Raw genomic sequence first — 17,336 nt, forward strand, 5'->3', positions numbered from 1 at the left:
CAGAATAACAAAAGGTAGGACTCTTAAACAAAATGTGTTAAAATCCCTGCAATGTTCATGGATCACCCAGAGGGAAATGTTTATTTCTCATAAAAGTGCAGTTACTCTTTAAAAATATATATATTTATTTCCTTACAAACAAACAATTGTGACCAAAAAACATCAAAAAACTCGCCATGCCTCTCACTAAATACCTAAGACTGTCTGTCTACTTTCCAAAAAGGTTTCATTTTGGGGGCATTTGTACTGTCCTGGGATTTTAAAGACCTCAAGAAATGAGATATGCTATCAGTACATCAGGATTGATTATTTTTCAAATATATAGTTTGTAGACGCTATAACTGTCACACAAACCAATTGATATACACTTATTGGGATTTTGTTTACCAATGGCATGTAGCACAATACATTTTGGCCTATTTTTTTAAGAAATTTGATTTTATTGGATATGTTTTATAACAGAAAGTAGAAAATATACCGTATATTAAAAAAAACAAATCCAAACTGTTTTTTTTATTTTATTATTACATAATAAAAAATACAGCTAAAAGCTCTATTTGTGTGAAACTCAGATAAGTGTGTTTTGAACCATCTTTTTTTAGTTCTAGAAGAAACTTTGTTGATGGGCTTTTGTATTTAAGGTACAAGTGCACTTTCACATTTTGTACTTGTATTTGCAGTGGAAACATGCCAATGCAGTGGGTCACCCATGAATAATAAATGTTTCCAGCAATATTTCCTGCAGCCTCCTGGTTCTGGAAACAAGATTTACCTTCAGAAATGTTAACTCATCATACTAGCATTTTATAGGCTGCAGGCACCATTACGTTGCATTATGTTTATTAAAAGTTTGGTTATACTTTTAATGAATTTGTCAAGTTAAAGTTGCTGAATATGCCTAAATAATTGGGAGGCGAGTCTCTGCCAGTGCTGAGCAAGACTGGTGGCAAGCTGGTGATAAGAGTATAGAATATAAGTTAATTTTTAAGTTTAAGAGAGCACAATAGGTATGAAGAAGTTATTCACCAGTTGTGCAACAAAACTTTTCTGGCATTGCCCATGGCCAAGGAATAAAATCAACTCCGTCTGAATTGATGAGGGCAAGAAAAAGAGGGCATTTTATTTTTGAAGTGAAATTTTCTGAAACTGCATTTTATGTAAAATGGTTACAGGTATATTTTAGATTTAAGTCAGTACAGAAACGTTACAATTAAAACTGATAAAAGTTCTGTAGTTCACACAAGAAATAAGGCAAGTTTACTACAATATTGGAAACTGCAATTATAGTTCCAATTCAATTGATTCAAAACACTAATGGCATATTATTTAAAGTTCCATCAAACCCATCTTTTTCATTATGTTTTTCTTGGGGATGGCATCTTGCCAATTGTCATTCCACTAGCTTAATTTCAAATGCCGCTTGGTATTCTTTTAACTTTTTTTTTTTTTTTTTTTGCAAGGAATTATAAAATTTCAAAAAATTCTCATTCCCCAATTCACCTACAAATTTTCAACTGTTTAAACAAATCCTCAAACTACCCTGAGAGTCGGTTCACACTGGGGCCACTTGGGATCCGACTTGAGGTCGCCTCAAGTCTTCCCAAGTCGCGCTGTAGAGAAAAACAATGTACGTGAATGGGAGCGGTGTTAATACACACTACTCAAGTCGCTCCGACTTCAGAAGAGGTTCCTGTACTACTTCAATCCGACTTGTAGGCGATTTTGTACCCATTGATTTCAATGGAAGTCGACTCCAAGTCTGATCACTGTCTTAACTGAAGCAACTTTCCAGGAAGATAACATACATTTCTCAGGCAAACCCCTCCCTCCCCTAGAGCTGATTGTTGTTGTTTGATTGGCCACTGGAAAGTCTCCTGTCCTGGAGACGACTTCAAGTCGTGTTGTAAATCGCCCCAGATCGCCCTGTGGTTCATGCTCAAGTCGTGTCGGAATCGCCTCTGAAAGTCGCGTCGCCCTAGTGTGAACCGACTCTGAAGCTCCTTTATTATGAACATGTGACTGTTTGGTTTACTTACCATTGTTATTAAAACAAGTGCCAAACAGGAGACCATTGATTTATTTTTATTTTTTTGTTAAGCAGCCCATACACAGCAAATTTATTTTCTACAGTCACGGGGCTCGATTCCCCCATCAACACAGACAGTGTTGATGTGGGAATCCCTCCTGTCTGGCCATTGTCTTCCCCTGATGGGCTATGGGATAGTGGCTATACTAGCCGCTAGCCATAATCGAATGCAAAATCTGGCAGGCTGGTTAAACCCAAGTTGATCGATCAATCAACTTGGTACATTCAGCCTGCCAATACACAGTTTGAATCTCAGCCAGTTCCTGCTGAACCAGCAGAGATTCGAGCCATCTACAGTGCCTTGAAAAAAGTATTCATACCCCTTGACATTTTCCACATTTTGTCATGTTACAACTAAAAACGTGAATACATTTTATGGGGATTTTATGTGTCAGACCAACACAAAGTGGCACATAATTGTAAAGTGTAAGGAAAATGATAAATGGTTTTTAATTTTTTTATTTTTTTTACAAATATCTGAAAAGTGTGGCATGCATTTGTATTCAGTCCCCGTTACTCTGATACCCCTAACTAAAATCTAGTGGAACCAATTGCCTTCAGAAGTCACCTAATTAGTAAATGGAGTCCACCTGCATGTAATCTCAGTATAAATACAGCTGTTTCTTAGAGAACCTTAGTAAACAAACTGCATCATGAAGGCCAAGAAACACACCAGACTGGTCAGGGATAAAGTTGTAGAGAAGTTTTAAAGCAGGGTTAGGTTATAAAAAAAATATCCTAAGCTTTGAACATCTCACAAAGCACTGTTCAACCCATAATCAGGAAATGGAAAGAGAATGGCACAAATACAAATCTACCAAGACATTGCCGTCCACCTAAACTAACAGGCCGGGCAAATGGAGCATTTATCAGAGAAGCAGCCAAGAGGCCCATGGTAACTCTGGAGGAGCTGCAGAGATCCACAGCTCAGGTGGGAGAATCTGTCCACAGGACAACTATTAAGCCTCGTACACACGATCAGTCCATCCGATGAGAACGGTCTGATGGACCGTTGTCATCGTTTAACCGATGAAGCTGACTGAGTCAAAGTCCAGACCTAAATCAAATTGAGAATCTGTGGCAAGACTTGAAAATTGCTGTTTACAGACACTCTCCATCTAATCTGACAGAGCGTGTGCTATTATGCAAAGAAGAATTTCACTCTCTAGATGTACAAAGCTGGTAGAGACATCCCCAAAAAGACTTGCAGCTGTAATTGCAGTGAATGGTGGATCTACAAAGTGTTGACTCAGGGAGGCTGAATACAAATGCACGCCACACTTTTCAGATATTTATTTGTAAAAAGTTTTGAAAACCATTTATCGTTTCCCTTCTACTTCACATTTATGTGCCACTTTGTGTTGGTCTATCACATAAAATCCCAATAAAATATATTTCCGTTTTTGGTTGTAACATGACAAAATGTGGAAAATTTCAAAGGGTATGAATACTTTTTCAAGGCTCTGTATGGCTGTCCTAAGAGTGGTAGAGTCTATAAAATTACAAACTGTATCTAAAACCAAAATCCAAATGTACTATATTGCACTTTACCAGTCCCCGGATATGGTGGCAGCATTAGTTTTGTGTTTTTTGGGGGCTATTTCCCTTTATTTATACATGGGAGTACGTTGCGTTTATAATCAATGTAATAATTAGAGCAGGGTGTTTGGTGGAAGCATTTTAATAGATATAAATTGGCGAAAGCAAGTAAGCTTACAACATAGTGCCATTGTTTTTTTGTTTAGTGATCAGTCAAACATTTTGAAGTGCCAAATTCCTCATCACTTTTCTCAATCCTCATCCATTACTCAATCTATCTAAGCACTTTGCTTGGAATTCAAAACTGTAGGTGTTCATTGACAAGATTTTAAAATGGTAAAGGAAAGTGACAATTTACAGCAACAATGCAAGGACAATCTGCTTTTGTCTGTAGTAGAGCAGTGACATGTACGATGGATGCTGAGAGGCATGGACTGGATTGTGTATGAGTATATTAGCATTATGCGGAGTAAAGCTGTGCACAAAGTAATTATCCGTTACTGTGATTGTGCCAGTCTGCGGCAACAATAAAGAACTGGCTCCCCCTGCTGGTGATTTTATTTTGCTGCCGCTTTATTTATCCCTTTCAATCCAGACTGACACTGTCACTATGCAAGTATAGTGGGTACGTAACTAAATAAATGAAGGTTAGTAAAGAAAGGCAATAAAACAAACTTGAAATGGATGCTTTTCTACTTTTTACCCAATGCCATGAATTTCCTACGTTAACATATGTAGAAAAGATAATAATTAGGAACATCTTAGTTATATGACCAGCTTGATTTTGATTGGACTGTGATTGCAATGTAATTTTATGGGGAGTTTTGGTAATCCAAGTAAAGTGAAGAAAATCTTGAAATGAAGAACATTAAGATGTGCATATACTTGCAGGTCTGTCTGACAGTCCAAATATTTTTTAGTTTACATGTCCTTAATGGGCAAAAAGCACGGGTTTTGACTTAATGAAACAGCATAGCACTTATGTATGAGATGCACATAAAAATATCCTGCATCCTGCATCCTGCATGACAACTCTGGGTAAGGAGTCAAAAAAGTCATGTGTGGTGGTAGGTAGGGGCATTTTATTGCAGAAGAGATATGCCTGCCTGCTTAATTTTTCTTACAGCAGAACTTCAGCACCACTTTAAATTTATCAACATTTCCTATCTTTTTGGGATAAAGGTTTAAAAATAAATGAATATTATTAACCACTTTAGCTCGGACCATTTAGCTGCCAAATGACTGGGCCACTTTTTGCAATTCGGCACTGCGTTGCTTTAAGTGCTAATTGTCGTGAGACGTGGCTCCCAAACAACATTTTTCCCACAAATAGAGCTTTCTTTTGGTAGTATTTGATGACCTCTGCTGTTTTCATTTTTTGCGCTATAAACAAAAATAGAGCGACAATTAAAAAAAAGGCAATATTTTGTACTTTTTTCTATAATAAATATCCCCAATTTAAAAAAAAAAGCAAATGTTTTCTTAGCTTAGGCCGATATGTTTTCTTCTACATATTTTTGGTAAAAAAAATCGCAATAAGCATATATTGATTGATTTGCGAAAAAGTTATAGTGTCTACAAAATAGGGGATAGTTTTATGTCATTTTTATTATAATTTTTGTTTTTACTAGTAAGAGTGACTGCGACTTTATGGCAGACACATCAGACACTTTTGACCCATTTTTGGGACCATTGTCATTTATACAGCGATCAGTGCTATAAAAATGCACTAATTACTGTAAAAATTACACTGGCAGTGAAGGGGTTAACCACTAGGGGACGCTAAAGGGTCAGGGTAAAGCTACGAGTAAGCATCTTACGATGTGAAACATGTCAGCCATCCTTTTCCTTTTGTCCACTTCTTCTTTTTGACTGCATTGTTTTTGGTTGTTTTTTGTTTTTTGAACTTCATTTGCTAAATAAAGACATTGTTTCAAGGAGTGCGGCGGTCCAGGACCTTTTCTATCTATATGAATAAGCACTGATTTTGTGCGAAACGTCGGCTGTTCCCCTGTTCTTGTTGTTGTGATTTGGTGATGTATTCGCTGTTCATTTAATAAAAGACAACCTGTACGGTTTTTGGAGTGCGGCCATCCATCCTTCATCTATCTTTTATGCTCGCCTAGTGCACTGCCAGCACCCTTGGAATCCTGTATCAGTGTGTGACCGTATAGTAGACCAGGGCTGTGGAGTCGGGGGAAATTTTGGGTACCTGGAGTCGGAGTCGGCAAACAATGCACCGACTCCGACTCCGACTCCTACTAAATTTAGATTGGAATAAAAAAAAAAAAAAGCAAGTTTAAATGTCCCAATTCACAAAAAGTTATAATTAATGACTTCTCTACTGTAAGAATAAAGACCAATGCATGCAGTGCCTCACGTAACCGCAAAACGAACACGTTAAGTGACCGTGAAGAAGCATGCTTTTCATGTGCTTCACTATATGGCACGCAACACACAATTAGGAGCTGCAATACTTATACTTTCCATAGTGTTGTGTTCTGCTTTTACAGGGAACGCAGCATCCATGTGTAACCTAGCCTCTCACTGATAAGGGATTAAGTAAATATGTTTTTTGCAGGACTAGAGAGTGAGACACTTGTATAAGTGAAGGGAATGGAGGGCCAATAGTTCAAGACTGAAGCTGTAAACCATTGGAAAAACTGCTGTCATTTAGCTAAGACTATAAAAACTTGTAAACTCCGATTGTTAGCTTAAACTTTAAACATGACTATGGGATTCTCCTAGGAAAATCATGTTTTAGAATAAAAAAACTTTGTTTTCATTGTGTTTGTCTTTTGCTTAAACTGTGCAATACAGTAGACTGTTGGCTTCCCAGCCAGTAGTCCTTTGGTAGGTTGCGTTTCTTTCCCTCAAAGAATGTATAAAATACATTTGCATATTAATACAGAGGAGTCGGAGTCGGGGAGTCGGAAGTACATAAAACTAAGGAGTCGGAGTCGGAACATTTATCTACCGACTCCACAGCCCTGTAGTAGACCCACCTGGAGCGGTGACTTTCTTTCACCTTTTCTATCTAAGGGATGCTAAAGGGGTTAAGTGTGTCTTAGGGAGTGATTCTAACTGTTAGGGGGAGGAGCTACCAGTGACACGTCAGCGATCACTGTTCCTTATCACAGGTAACAGTAGATCCTTGAAATGTCACTAGGCAGAACGGAGGAATGCCTTGTTTACAAAGGCATCCCCCTGTTCTGCATTTGCCGGCCTCAATAGCGGGCTGCCCGCGAACATCGAGTTCCTGGGACCCGCGGGCACACTCACGAGGCACACGGTAGGGCGGCAAATTTAAAGGGACGTACAGGTATACCCATTTGCCTGCCCGTGCCATTCTGCTGACGTATATCGGCGTGCGGCGGTCGGCAAGTGGTTAAATGGTTTGTTTTAAAGTGGCACTTTAGTCAGAAAATTTAAGTCCTGCTAGCAGAGGCGTAACTAGAACCTTCAGGGCCCTGGTGCAATAATCCATGAAGGGCCCCCCACCTCCATTCCTTCTGAGACCAGAGCTCTTCCCACTGATCCCACGACTCTTTACCATCTGCAGGAAATCCCTTTCACATGTTGTGCAGTCCTGCAGTCTTAGGCAATGCTATAGTGCTGGAAGGGCAAGACCCAGTTGCAAGTGCAAACTTTACAACCTGGGTTGTTCCGCCAGTGGTGTCGGTGTGGACTGTGAATTTTGGCAGTCATGGTCAGTAGGGCAGTGGACATGAGCAGTATGGGGGACAGCATGATGGGATGGGGGTAGTGGAGGACAGTATGGGGGGACATTATGACCAGAGGGGGCAGTATGGGAGGGAGCAGAGTGACAGAGTGTTTTGCTTACCAGGAGCGACCTCAGGGCAGGGAGCATTTCTCCTACTGATCCGACGGCAGGAACAACCCTAAGGCAAGAAGCGGGAGCCAGAGTCGGGGGCGGAGAACTGATCCTGCTCCTGCAGCCGCTGGAAGCCCTGCAGGAGCCAAGGGGAGAATAGAGGAGATCGGTTCTCCTATATGCTGCCCCGCCGGCTCTCCTAGCTAGCCTGGTGCTAGCTGCATCCAGAGTGTAGAGGCAAGCGGTCATTCGTACCTAGAACCGCCAGCTCTGCCCCCCATTCTGGCTCAGGTACAAGTGTAGACAAACCTGACAGGGGAGCCGCAGGAGCCTCCTGCAGCCTGGGGTCGAGATCGCAACTTTTGCGACACCTATAGTTACGCCCCTGCCTGCTAGATATCTTCAGCCTGGTCTCTTTTGCAAGTATAGCTTTGTAAGGCTCCATTCACACCTAATCGATTTACTGGCAGTTTTTGAGCATTTTTCTTAAGCTTTTGTGAAGTTTATTTACAGCATTTTAGAAGCGTTTTACAGCGTTAGGCATTTTTGTTTAGCCAATGGAAAGCACTAGGGGGAGGAGAGGAAATCAGGGGTGGAGAGCTGTTGTTTGAGCAGAAAATGAGCAACACAACGCTAGTAAACTGAAGTCAGGTATTTTCCTATCGAAGTCTATGGGGCCTATAATCTGCCAAACAGAAGCTCATGTACTTTTTTGCGCTTCAGGCAATTTGCTTAAGTCAACAGTACGCTCAGGTGTGAACAGGGGACATTGAAATGAATGGGGTTGTTGAGCGTTTTAGAGCTACAAGCAGAAAATCATGTATAAATGGGGCCTAAAACATTTAAAAATAAGTTCCTCTACTGTTTAAAATTCAGTGATACACTGTCTCACCATACTCTGCACATGCTCAGTTGCTCTCTGTTTTTTGGCACTGTGCCAAAAATTTTGAGATTGATCTGCTGACAGCGTAAAGATTTACTGCAGCTTGTGGGCTCTGGGATTCAGCAAAATGGCAGCCTCCAGCAAGAAGAAACGGGAACAATGCTGGAGGCAATTTACTGCACAGATTTTGTGAAGTTAAAGTAATAGTAAAGGTCCCCCGCTGGTGCTCCTTGCTCTATCTCCCTGCTGAGTGCCCCCATAACAAGCGTGCATGCTCGCTCCTAGGCCCCATGTAGAGTGTCCATATGACACACAGAGCGTGATGCGGCCCAGCCCCGGCTTCCTCCCCATTGGCTGCGGTGGGGTGGCTGCAGGGGAAACTATGGCCCAGATTCTCGTAGAATCGCCTATCTTTAGTCGGGCGTAGCGCATCTGAGATACACTACGCCGCCGTAACTTAGAGCGGCATGTCCCGTATTCTCAAAGAACTTGCGCTTTAAGTTACACCGGCGTAGTGTAACTGGGCCGGCGTAAGCCCGCGTAATTCAAATGAGGAAGTGGTGGGCGTGTTTTATGGAAATTACTCTTGACCCCACGTAATTGACGCTTTTTTCGAACGGCGCATTCGCGCGCATGCTCAGTATCACGTCCAGCCCCATTCACGGACGACTTACGCAAACGACGTAAAACGTAAAAAAATTCTACGCTGTTCCGACGTCCATACCTAACATTGGTACGCCTCATCGAGCAGGGGTAACTATACGCCGACAAAAGCCTTCCGCAAACGACGTAAAAAAAATGCGCCGGCCGCACGTACGTTTTGAGAATCGGCGTATCTAGCTCATTACCATATTCACTGTGTAAATCGACGGAAGCGCCACCTAGCGGCCAGCGTAAATATGCAACTTCGATACGACGGGGTAAGAGACTTACGCCGGTCGGATCTAATACAAATCTAATCAAACTCAGAGTTACGACGGCGTATCTGGAGATACGCCGGCGTAACTCGTACGAGAATCTGGGCCTATGTATTCAGTGAGGTAAAAAACCTTCTGCCAATAAAGTGGAACTAAACCCATTGATTTAACTTTTTCCCCAAATAGTTGCATTCAAAGCATGCTGTGAATGATAACTGTCACGGCTGCTTCTGCTCTCAACTGAACTGTCAAACCATCAAATAGCTGGTGTCATAAGTGAAATAAATGTGCAGCACCATGGCAACTCCAAATCTTTGGCTTCTATGGCTTTAAAGAAGGGGGGTCTAATTGCACTTTAACCCTCTAGCTGCCACTTTTTCTGGACAGCTTGGTCTTTTAAAGCTGAAAAATAGCAGACTTAAAGGCCAAATCAACAGGTGAAAATAAAGCAAAAAAGCCATAAAAAAGGATGTTAAAGTGTCTGGATACACTCTAATTACACACCAGTTCAGGGTCAGTGATGTGACTTCCATTGAAACGGACTAGGTTTTTCTTCACTACTCTGGAATTTACTCTGTGATCTGGAAGGTATTGAATTGCAGGTCCTATCTAAGGTTTTTTTTTTTTTCCACAGAGCTGCCGAACTTCAGAATAATACATTTAGATTTTACCGCATCCTCTCCATCAGTTTTATAAAGCAGATGGCACAGACCCTGTTGGAGAGCTATAGACAAGATAATGTCAGCCTGCAGCAGGCAGGTCTAATCTAAATCTGTTGATAAGATGCTGATGACAAAGCAGTGGCTGCCTGCAGCAAACAGAGATTGTTTGAATTGAGAATCTTCCCAAATCTCATGTTTTATGTCCCATGACTAAAACAAAACATAGTAACGTGAGTACTGTATATCAAGTCAGAGTAGATTACTGTATATGAGTAGTTTACTGTTAGGGATAAGATTAGGGATAAGATTTTTTTAACACTAAGTACAAGTACTGATACTAAAGTACTCGCCGATACCAATTACAGATACCTATTGCCTAGGAAGAGTAGGTAGAGGGGTGGTTTGGAAGGTGGGGAAGAAAGGGGAGTAGGGGGTGAGAGCAGGGTAGCTAAGGGTGGTTTGAGATAGACATTGTGGGGTGGGAGTGCTGGGGTAGTTGTGATAGAAAAGGCTGTGATCCTGAGGGGGGGGGGGGTCATTGGGAGATTTCTGGATGGCTGGGAGGGACCACTAGAGTGTTAAATAGGGGTGGTAGAGTATAGGGCATGAGGGCTGGGCGATGTATTGGTGGCTGTGGACATATTAAAGGAATGTATGGTCAGACAGTTTTTCATTTGCAGCAGTGGATAAGAGTAGGAGGCTTGAGGATAATGTTGGGGGGGATAGAGGCTGGTGGGTGTGGAGGAGGTGGGAGCTGGAAAGATGTGGGGGCAGAGGTGACAGCTGGCAGAGGGAAGGAGGATACTGAGGACCCAACAACACATTACTGCCAGCACTGTTCCTCCCCACAAACACATCTGCACACCGTACTACCTCCCACACCTGCGCTCCTATGCCACCCATGTGTCCCCTGCCACCACTGCACTTCTCCCTTCTACCACTGCCATCAATACTCCTCTTTCATACCTCTGTACCCCTAACAAATCTCAGCCATAATCTTTGTCACCACTGTACCCCCAGGACCATGTTTTTCCACCATCCAGGCCATTGTGGAAGTGGGCTGTCACCGCTTATACTGCCTGCAATTAATTTGGAACTTACAATTAAGAGATTTTTTCGCAGTCGGACCGCCCAGCAGCATGCAATGCATTAAAAAAAAAGCTATATTGCTGGGGAGGGGGCAGGAGCGGGTGTGGTTTTCTGCAGGCTCCTTGCAAGGATTGGAGCCTGTCTACATTCCCACCCACTGTCTTGCCTCAGATCTGTTTCGATCCTCAGTGTCTGGTCACCATGGTGACTAGGGGAAACAGCAAAAGCTGCACATTACTGAAAATCGGAACCCAGACCGCCAGGACAATGGACCAAGGCTAGATAGCTAGGCTGATTTGTGCAAGATGAGGGAGAGGGGTGGGCAGCTACAGTGAAGATTCGCCCAAGCTGACGTCATTTCTGGTGTCGGTTTTGGGTATCGGAGCGTTTGCACGAGTACCAGTCTATTCAAGTGAATGGGCTGCCCTATGCTGTTACATGACAAACATGAAAAAAAAAGGTTCACATTGCCAGATGTGAATGGGGCCTTAGTTTATTTTTTATGAGATGGAGCAACATTTTACAGGATATATCATAAAAAAGCTAGGAGTTTTAACATAAAAAATCTAGGAGTTTTAACATATTTGTTTTACCAATAACAGTACTTTTTTTGGAAAATGAAAGGTTTATCAGTCTTGCACCTACAGCCATACATACTGAAGACAGAAACACAAAAAATCGTCTAGCTTAGCAATTCTTTATTACTGCTGATTACCTGAATGTACAATGATAGCTCTTACTATTATGAGGTTAAAAAGCCTGTCCCTTGCAGAAGAAGCTAAGAGAGCATACATCAAACTATGCCTAATATTAATGTGTTGTGTTCAATTAACGTTCAAAAAATATACATCCATGACAGTAACAAATAAGATTTTTTTAAAAATACTGCAGGGTTTTTATTTTTATTTCCAAGTCATACTCATTCATATATGGCGGTTGGAATGAAGGTCTAGGATAGCGTTGAGCACAAATACATGCCTACACATATTGGTGGGTCCATTCTGACCTCCTAACTATATGCCAAACAAGATTTGGTCTTAATTCGCTTAACTTTTGTAAAATACAAACTGACAGTGTTTTACTTTGGATTTGTCGCAGGCGTTTGCGCCACAATGTGAAAGTGGTGAAAATTAGAACTGAATTTGACGCACAAGTCACTGTCGCAGATGTTTCTTGAATTGGGCGCAGCACTTTAACAGGAGCAATGATTGCCTTGACATGCACTTTAATAAATTAATTGAAATAAATGAATGTGTTCGCTTTAATCATCCAATCAAGGAAAAGTCCTTTAAAAAAAAAAAAAAACTTCCCTTATATGATATAAAAAATAAACCATATATTATAATTTCTTTTATTTCAGAGTGTTGAAGATTGTGTAGTTGAAGAACAGAAGCCTGTAGTTGAAGAACAGAAGCCTGAGAGTCAAGCAACAGAACCAGTCCAGGAATGTGATGATAATGAAGTGTTTGGTATGTATCGGTCACAAACAAGAAGTAACTTGAATTCTTTGTAGAAGTCAAGATAAGCTGTAAAAAAACACTAATGTGAAATTTGTGGGAGGTGTTTTTCTCTTCCTTGCTGTAGCACGCTCTATCCGGAATTGTACTAAAGTGAAGAAATTCTTTAGAATTGTAAGCTACAGGATTCATTCATTCATAAAAAATTATAATTTCTATTTGGCATTTTGCTGTCGGACAAATCTTGCTTGAAATACAAAAAACAATCTTAAAAGGATTGACCACATTAAAATGTTTTTTAGGTGTGTTCCTCGCAGTAGAACAAACCCAACATTTTTTTTTTTTAAAAAGGCAGAATGCAATGGACATTAACCGAGAGCAAAGAATGTGCAGCTATATTTAAAAAAAAAAGAAGTGAAATCTGTTCATTGCACAACATGGCTCTGGTGCTATTGTGTCATATAAGCAGGGCAACGTTGTCAAATCTCATTTGCTTAGAAGCAAGTTCAGACCTTTCTTTTATGTATCCACTTGCGGGAATAGCTGAGGAATGTTTCAGACCTGCTCAGTAGCCAACTGCGCTGGGACACCACAAAACGTCCTCCAGATCCGTTCCAGTGCATTTCTGCATTTATGTTTTTATTGCGTTTTTTGATGCTTTATGGTGTGTTTTTTTTAATGCATTTCAGATGCTTTTTTATTTTTTGCTGTCTTTTTTTTTTCTTCATTGTATTGGGCTCCAGTGTGTTTTTTTATGCTTTTTACCATGTCCTGCTACAGTTCTGTGCAGGAAAAGAGCAGAATGTTGTAAGTTTTGTTTTTCCGTCAACTAAAACACACTGGAATGCACTGAACTGGTGTGAACTATGCCATTAATACCACCCATACAATGCCACCCATATAATCTACTTTTCACGTGTTTTTGATGCAGAAATAAAGCACTACACTGCATGTGGTGTAAACGGGCCCTAAGGCTCGGTTCACACTAGTACAGGCCGTGCTTCCAGCGTTTGCTCGGGCATGGCAGCCCTTTCATTTGGGTGCTGTGCCATGTGAAACACACAAAAAAGGTTCATGCACCTTTTTAAAAACACAGCCGCAAGGGAAACCACGGTTCCCACACCCGTGATCTCGATCAGAATGAATGCCAGCCCGGCACGTCTCCCAAGAGCAGTGCGATTTGGCTTCGGGTGGTTGAAGATGCTGGAAATTATGTTATTCCCGCAACTGGAAAGCGCGACCCGCGTTGGTGTGAATCGATTTTAAGGGCTAGGAAGGATCCCAGCAAAGTCTTGTGAATCAGTGATTTTCAGAATTGAGCAGGTTGTAGTTTGGCACATTTGTTTTTGTTATTTTTCATAGTATATTTGTATGTTACTACATTTTGTGTAGAAAAAGTAATGTTAGCTTTGGGGTTATGATTGTTAGGGGTTGGGGGTAAGTATGCACAGGCACTGGATGCAGAAAAAGAACATCTATGGTCTTCCCAAGTACACCAGTTTCAAAATGATAAAACAGTATGGGCACTTTCACACTGTGGGGCCCATGCCACGCTAGCTGTAAAGCGCCGCTAGTTTTTGCTGTGCTTTACCACCATTTTAGCAGGGCTTTTCGGCCGCTAGCGGGTGCTTTTAACCCCAGCTAGCGGTCGAAGGAATGGGTAAAAGCACCCGTGTTACAGCGCTTCCTAATAAGCAGGGGCAGTTTAGGAGCGCTGTATACAGCACTCCAAAACTGCCCCAAAGATGCTGCTTGCAGGACTTTTTTTCCCATCCCATGAGCGCACCACCCCAGTGTGAAAGTACTCAGGCTTTCACACTGGGGTGGCATGGAGTCATTTTTCAGGTGCTTTACAGGTGCTATTTCTAGTGCTAAAACGCCTGAAAAACATCATTCAGTGTGAAAGTAGCCTTAGATTGATGGATATAAAATTGTGCACTGTGCGGATTGATTTACATTTGAGATGCACTTGGCAGGAGTCAGAAATTTATAGTAAGAGCTCTCTTTTTATAACATGTATTGATGTCTCTTAAGGATTAGAGTTAAAGGGGGTCATTTACTAAAGGCAAATCCACTTTGCACTACAAGTGCAAACTACAAGTGCAAAGTGCACTTGGAAGTGTAGTCACTGTAGATCTGAGGAAAATAAAAAACAGCATTTTAGCTTGCACATGATTGGATAATAAAATCAGCAGAGCTTCCCCTTATTTCAGATCTACCACTCAGATTTACAGCGACTGCACTTCCAAGTGCACTTTCAGTGCAATTTCAAGTGCACGTTGTACTTGTAGTGCAAAGTGGTAAATAACCCCCAAAGTGTTACTAAACCCACAACAGTAAAAATCAGTCTGTATATGTGGTAAAGCATGCTTGTTATACTCACTGTGGAACCTAAACCTATCTCTCTTATCCTCCTCTTCTTCATCTGTCTCAAAAAATTAACCTGATATTTACAGAGCCATGGGACGGGCTGCACATGCTCAGTTTGGTGTGTATTGCTAGAGAGTTTTTATTTTTTTGGGGAGGGTGCATGTGATCAGCACAAGGCCAATCAGCACTGTCCAGACAGAGGGTCAGGGGAGAATGAAAACTCCTCCTACAAGGTTTACCAGGAACTGATAGAAGTCACAAGGCTGCTATATACTGTACTGGTGTGGGGAAAAGAATTGCATTTCCATGTTCTGTGTACTGTGGGAGACATATATAGATACTGCAGGGTCATGGGTCTATTAACACTTTAAGGGGTTATATTAAAACTTGGGGTGAATATTGGGGTTTGGGAATAGGTGAGGTTTAAATTTGGAGGTTGGGAAAAATGGTTTTGTACAGGGGTCGACAATATCCGGGCGCCAGGTCGCAATTGCGACAAGAAATTGTGACCTGGCGCCCGCCGGTAATTGAGGCCGCGGCTTTGCCGATCGCGCCGTGGGGGGAGGTGGGGCGCACGGAGGCACAGGACCGTGACGGCCGGTAATTGAGGCCGCGGCCTTGTGAAGTCCCAAGCGCTTCCTTCTGTCAGCTGGCGCCATCTGGTGGTGGCCGTTGGCATTACAAGTTAAACAGCATGTTTTGCGATACAGAGGAGGTCTAGGGCTAGAATTATTGCTCTCGCTCTAACGATCGCGGCGATACCTCACATGTGTGGTTTGAATACCGTTTACATATGCGGGCGCTACTCACGTATGTGTTCGCTTCTGCGCGCAAGCTCGTCAGGACGGGGCGCGTTTTCTGGCTCCTAACTTTTTTAGCTGGCTCCTAGATTACAGGCAAATTTGTCAAACCCTGGTTTAGTAGCCCTGGTGCACATTAATGCTACTTTAAAATTGTGCTATTTCACTTGAAACTTGTAACACGATTTCAAAGTAGCAGGTCAGTACGATTTCAGGTGCTACTTGGATGACATCTGTGCTACTTCATGCACAGATGTCTATGCAAGTCGCACCTGGAACCACAAACAATTGTTAAGGAACCTTTTTTTCAAAGTCAGAGTCTCACTGATTTGAATGGTTCTATTGCCGACAATAGGGTGCGACTTGTCATGCGATTTGGAACAAGGGCTTAGTGTTAGTGTCAGGTCCATCCATTGATAGTTCTGGTTCTGGAGCCCTATGTGGGAGATTCTTTTGCACAGATGCATTAAATCGATCACACCAGATTTAGAATATCAGATTTAGTAAAAGTAAAAAAAACAGAGATAGTGCACTGAAAAACCACCCTACCAACCAGTCTGTATAAACAGGGTTTGTTGGATAGCAGGTCTGTGAACCACACACTTCATGGTAGGAATGCTAGGAAAAATGTAAGGCTAAAAAAAAATTAGACTAAGGCCGCTTTCACACTGGGGCTCGGGCTGCATCGGCGGTAAAGCGCCGTTATTTTTAGCGGAGGTATTCGGCCACTAGCGAGGCACTTTTAACCCCCGATGGCAGCCAGAAAAGGGTTAAAACCACCCGGAAAGTGCTTTGCCGGCGGTTCAGCTGCAATGCCCATTCATTTCAATGGGCAAGAGCGGTAGAGAAGCACTGTACACACCACTCCTTCACCACTCCAAAGATGCGGATTGCAGGAAAATCTTTAGCGTCCTGCCAGCACACCGCTCTCGGGCTTTCACACTGGAGTGAATGGACACACTCTTTCAGGGTGCTTTGCAGGTGCTATTTTTAGCGTTATAGCGTCTGCAAAGCCCCCCAGTGTGAAAGGGGTCTAAGTAGCTTAGAGCATTTCTGCCTTGCTGCAGTGGAGGTATTTGTTCCTATCTGCATTGAGTTTGCATGTGTTCTTGTGTGGGTCTCCTTCCACACATCATACACCTCATTTTCTCAAGAAAATATGGCTTCCTCCAGCTCTACTGCAGTGGTATGTTCTGGCAGAGTTGAGCAAAAGCCACACTCCTCAAAGCAAGTTTCCACATACAGACTTGTAATGCAGAGACTGGGTCTAACTCTGGTGCCCATTGGGCGGCACAGTCATATTTAGACACCTTGCACAACAATGTAACAGAGAAATGGAAGTAGCAGTGTCTATCTGACTGCATATCTATTTGTGTCTTTAGTTGGACTTGGAAGACCTTGTCAGGTCTCTAAACATATCAAAATGCCAGTTCCCTGCAGAGAAAAGAAAGGCAGTGAGCAGGTTTGTTATATAGTGATCCCTGCACACTGTGAAGTAAGAAAGTGCCTGGAAACACACACACACACACACACACACACACACACACACACACATGTGCAGTGCTGATCCTGACCTCCCTGGGGCCCTAAGCAAAGTTACATGTCACATTAAAGTTGAGAAGCGGGGGGGGGGGGGCTGCCGAGAGTGACATGTCACATTAAAGATTAAAGTTGAGAAGCGAGGGGAGGGGGTGTACT

The 17,336-nt window shown here is 42.2% G+C and overlaps 1 protein-coding gene across 5 annotated transcripts in view; it reads left to right on the forward strand.

The window, feature by feature from the left end:
• LOC120940808 (myelin basic protein) overlaps positions 1–17,336 on the forward strand; it is a 239,111-nt gene that overhangs the window by 104,895 nt on the left and 116,880 nt on the right. For all 5 annotated transcript variants that reach the window (XM_040353865.1, XM_040353863.1, XM_040353864.1 and 2 more), the window contains exon 3: positions 12,372–12,480. In XM_040353865.1, coding sequence (XP_040209799.1) covers positions 12,372–12,480 — 109 coding nt within the window. The remainder of the gene's footprint in view (positions 1–12,371; positions 12,481–17,336) is intronic.

The sequence above is a fragment of the Rana temporaria genome, chromosome 5 (genome assembly GCF_905171775.1).
Source record: "Rana temporaria chromosome 5, aRanTem1.1, whole genome shotgun sequence".
In the NCBI taxonomy this organism is placed as follows: Eukaryota; Metazoa; Chordata; class Amphibia; order Anura; family Ranidae; genus Rana; species Rana temporaria.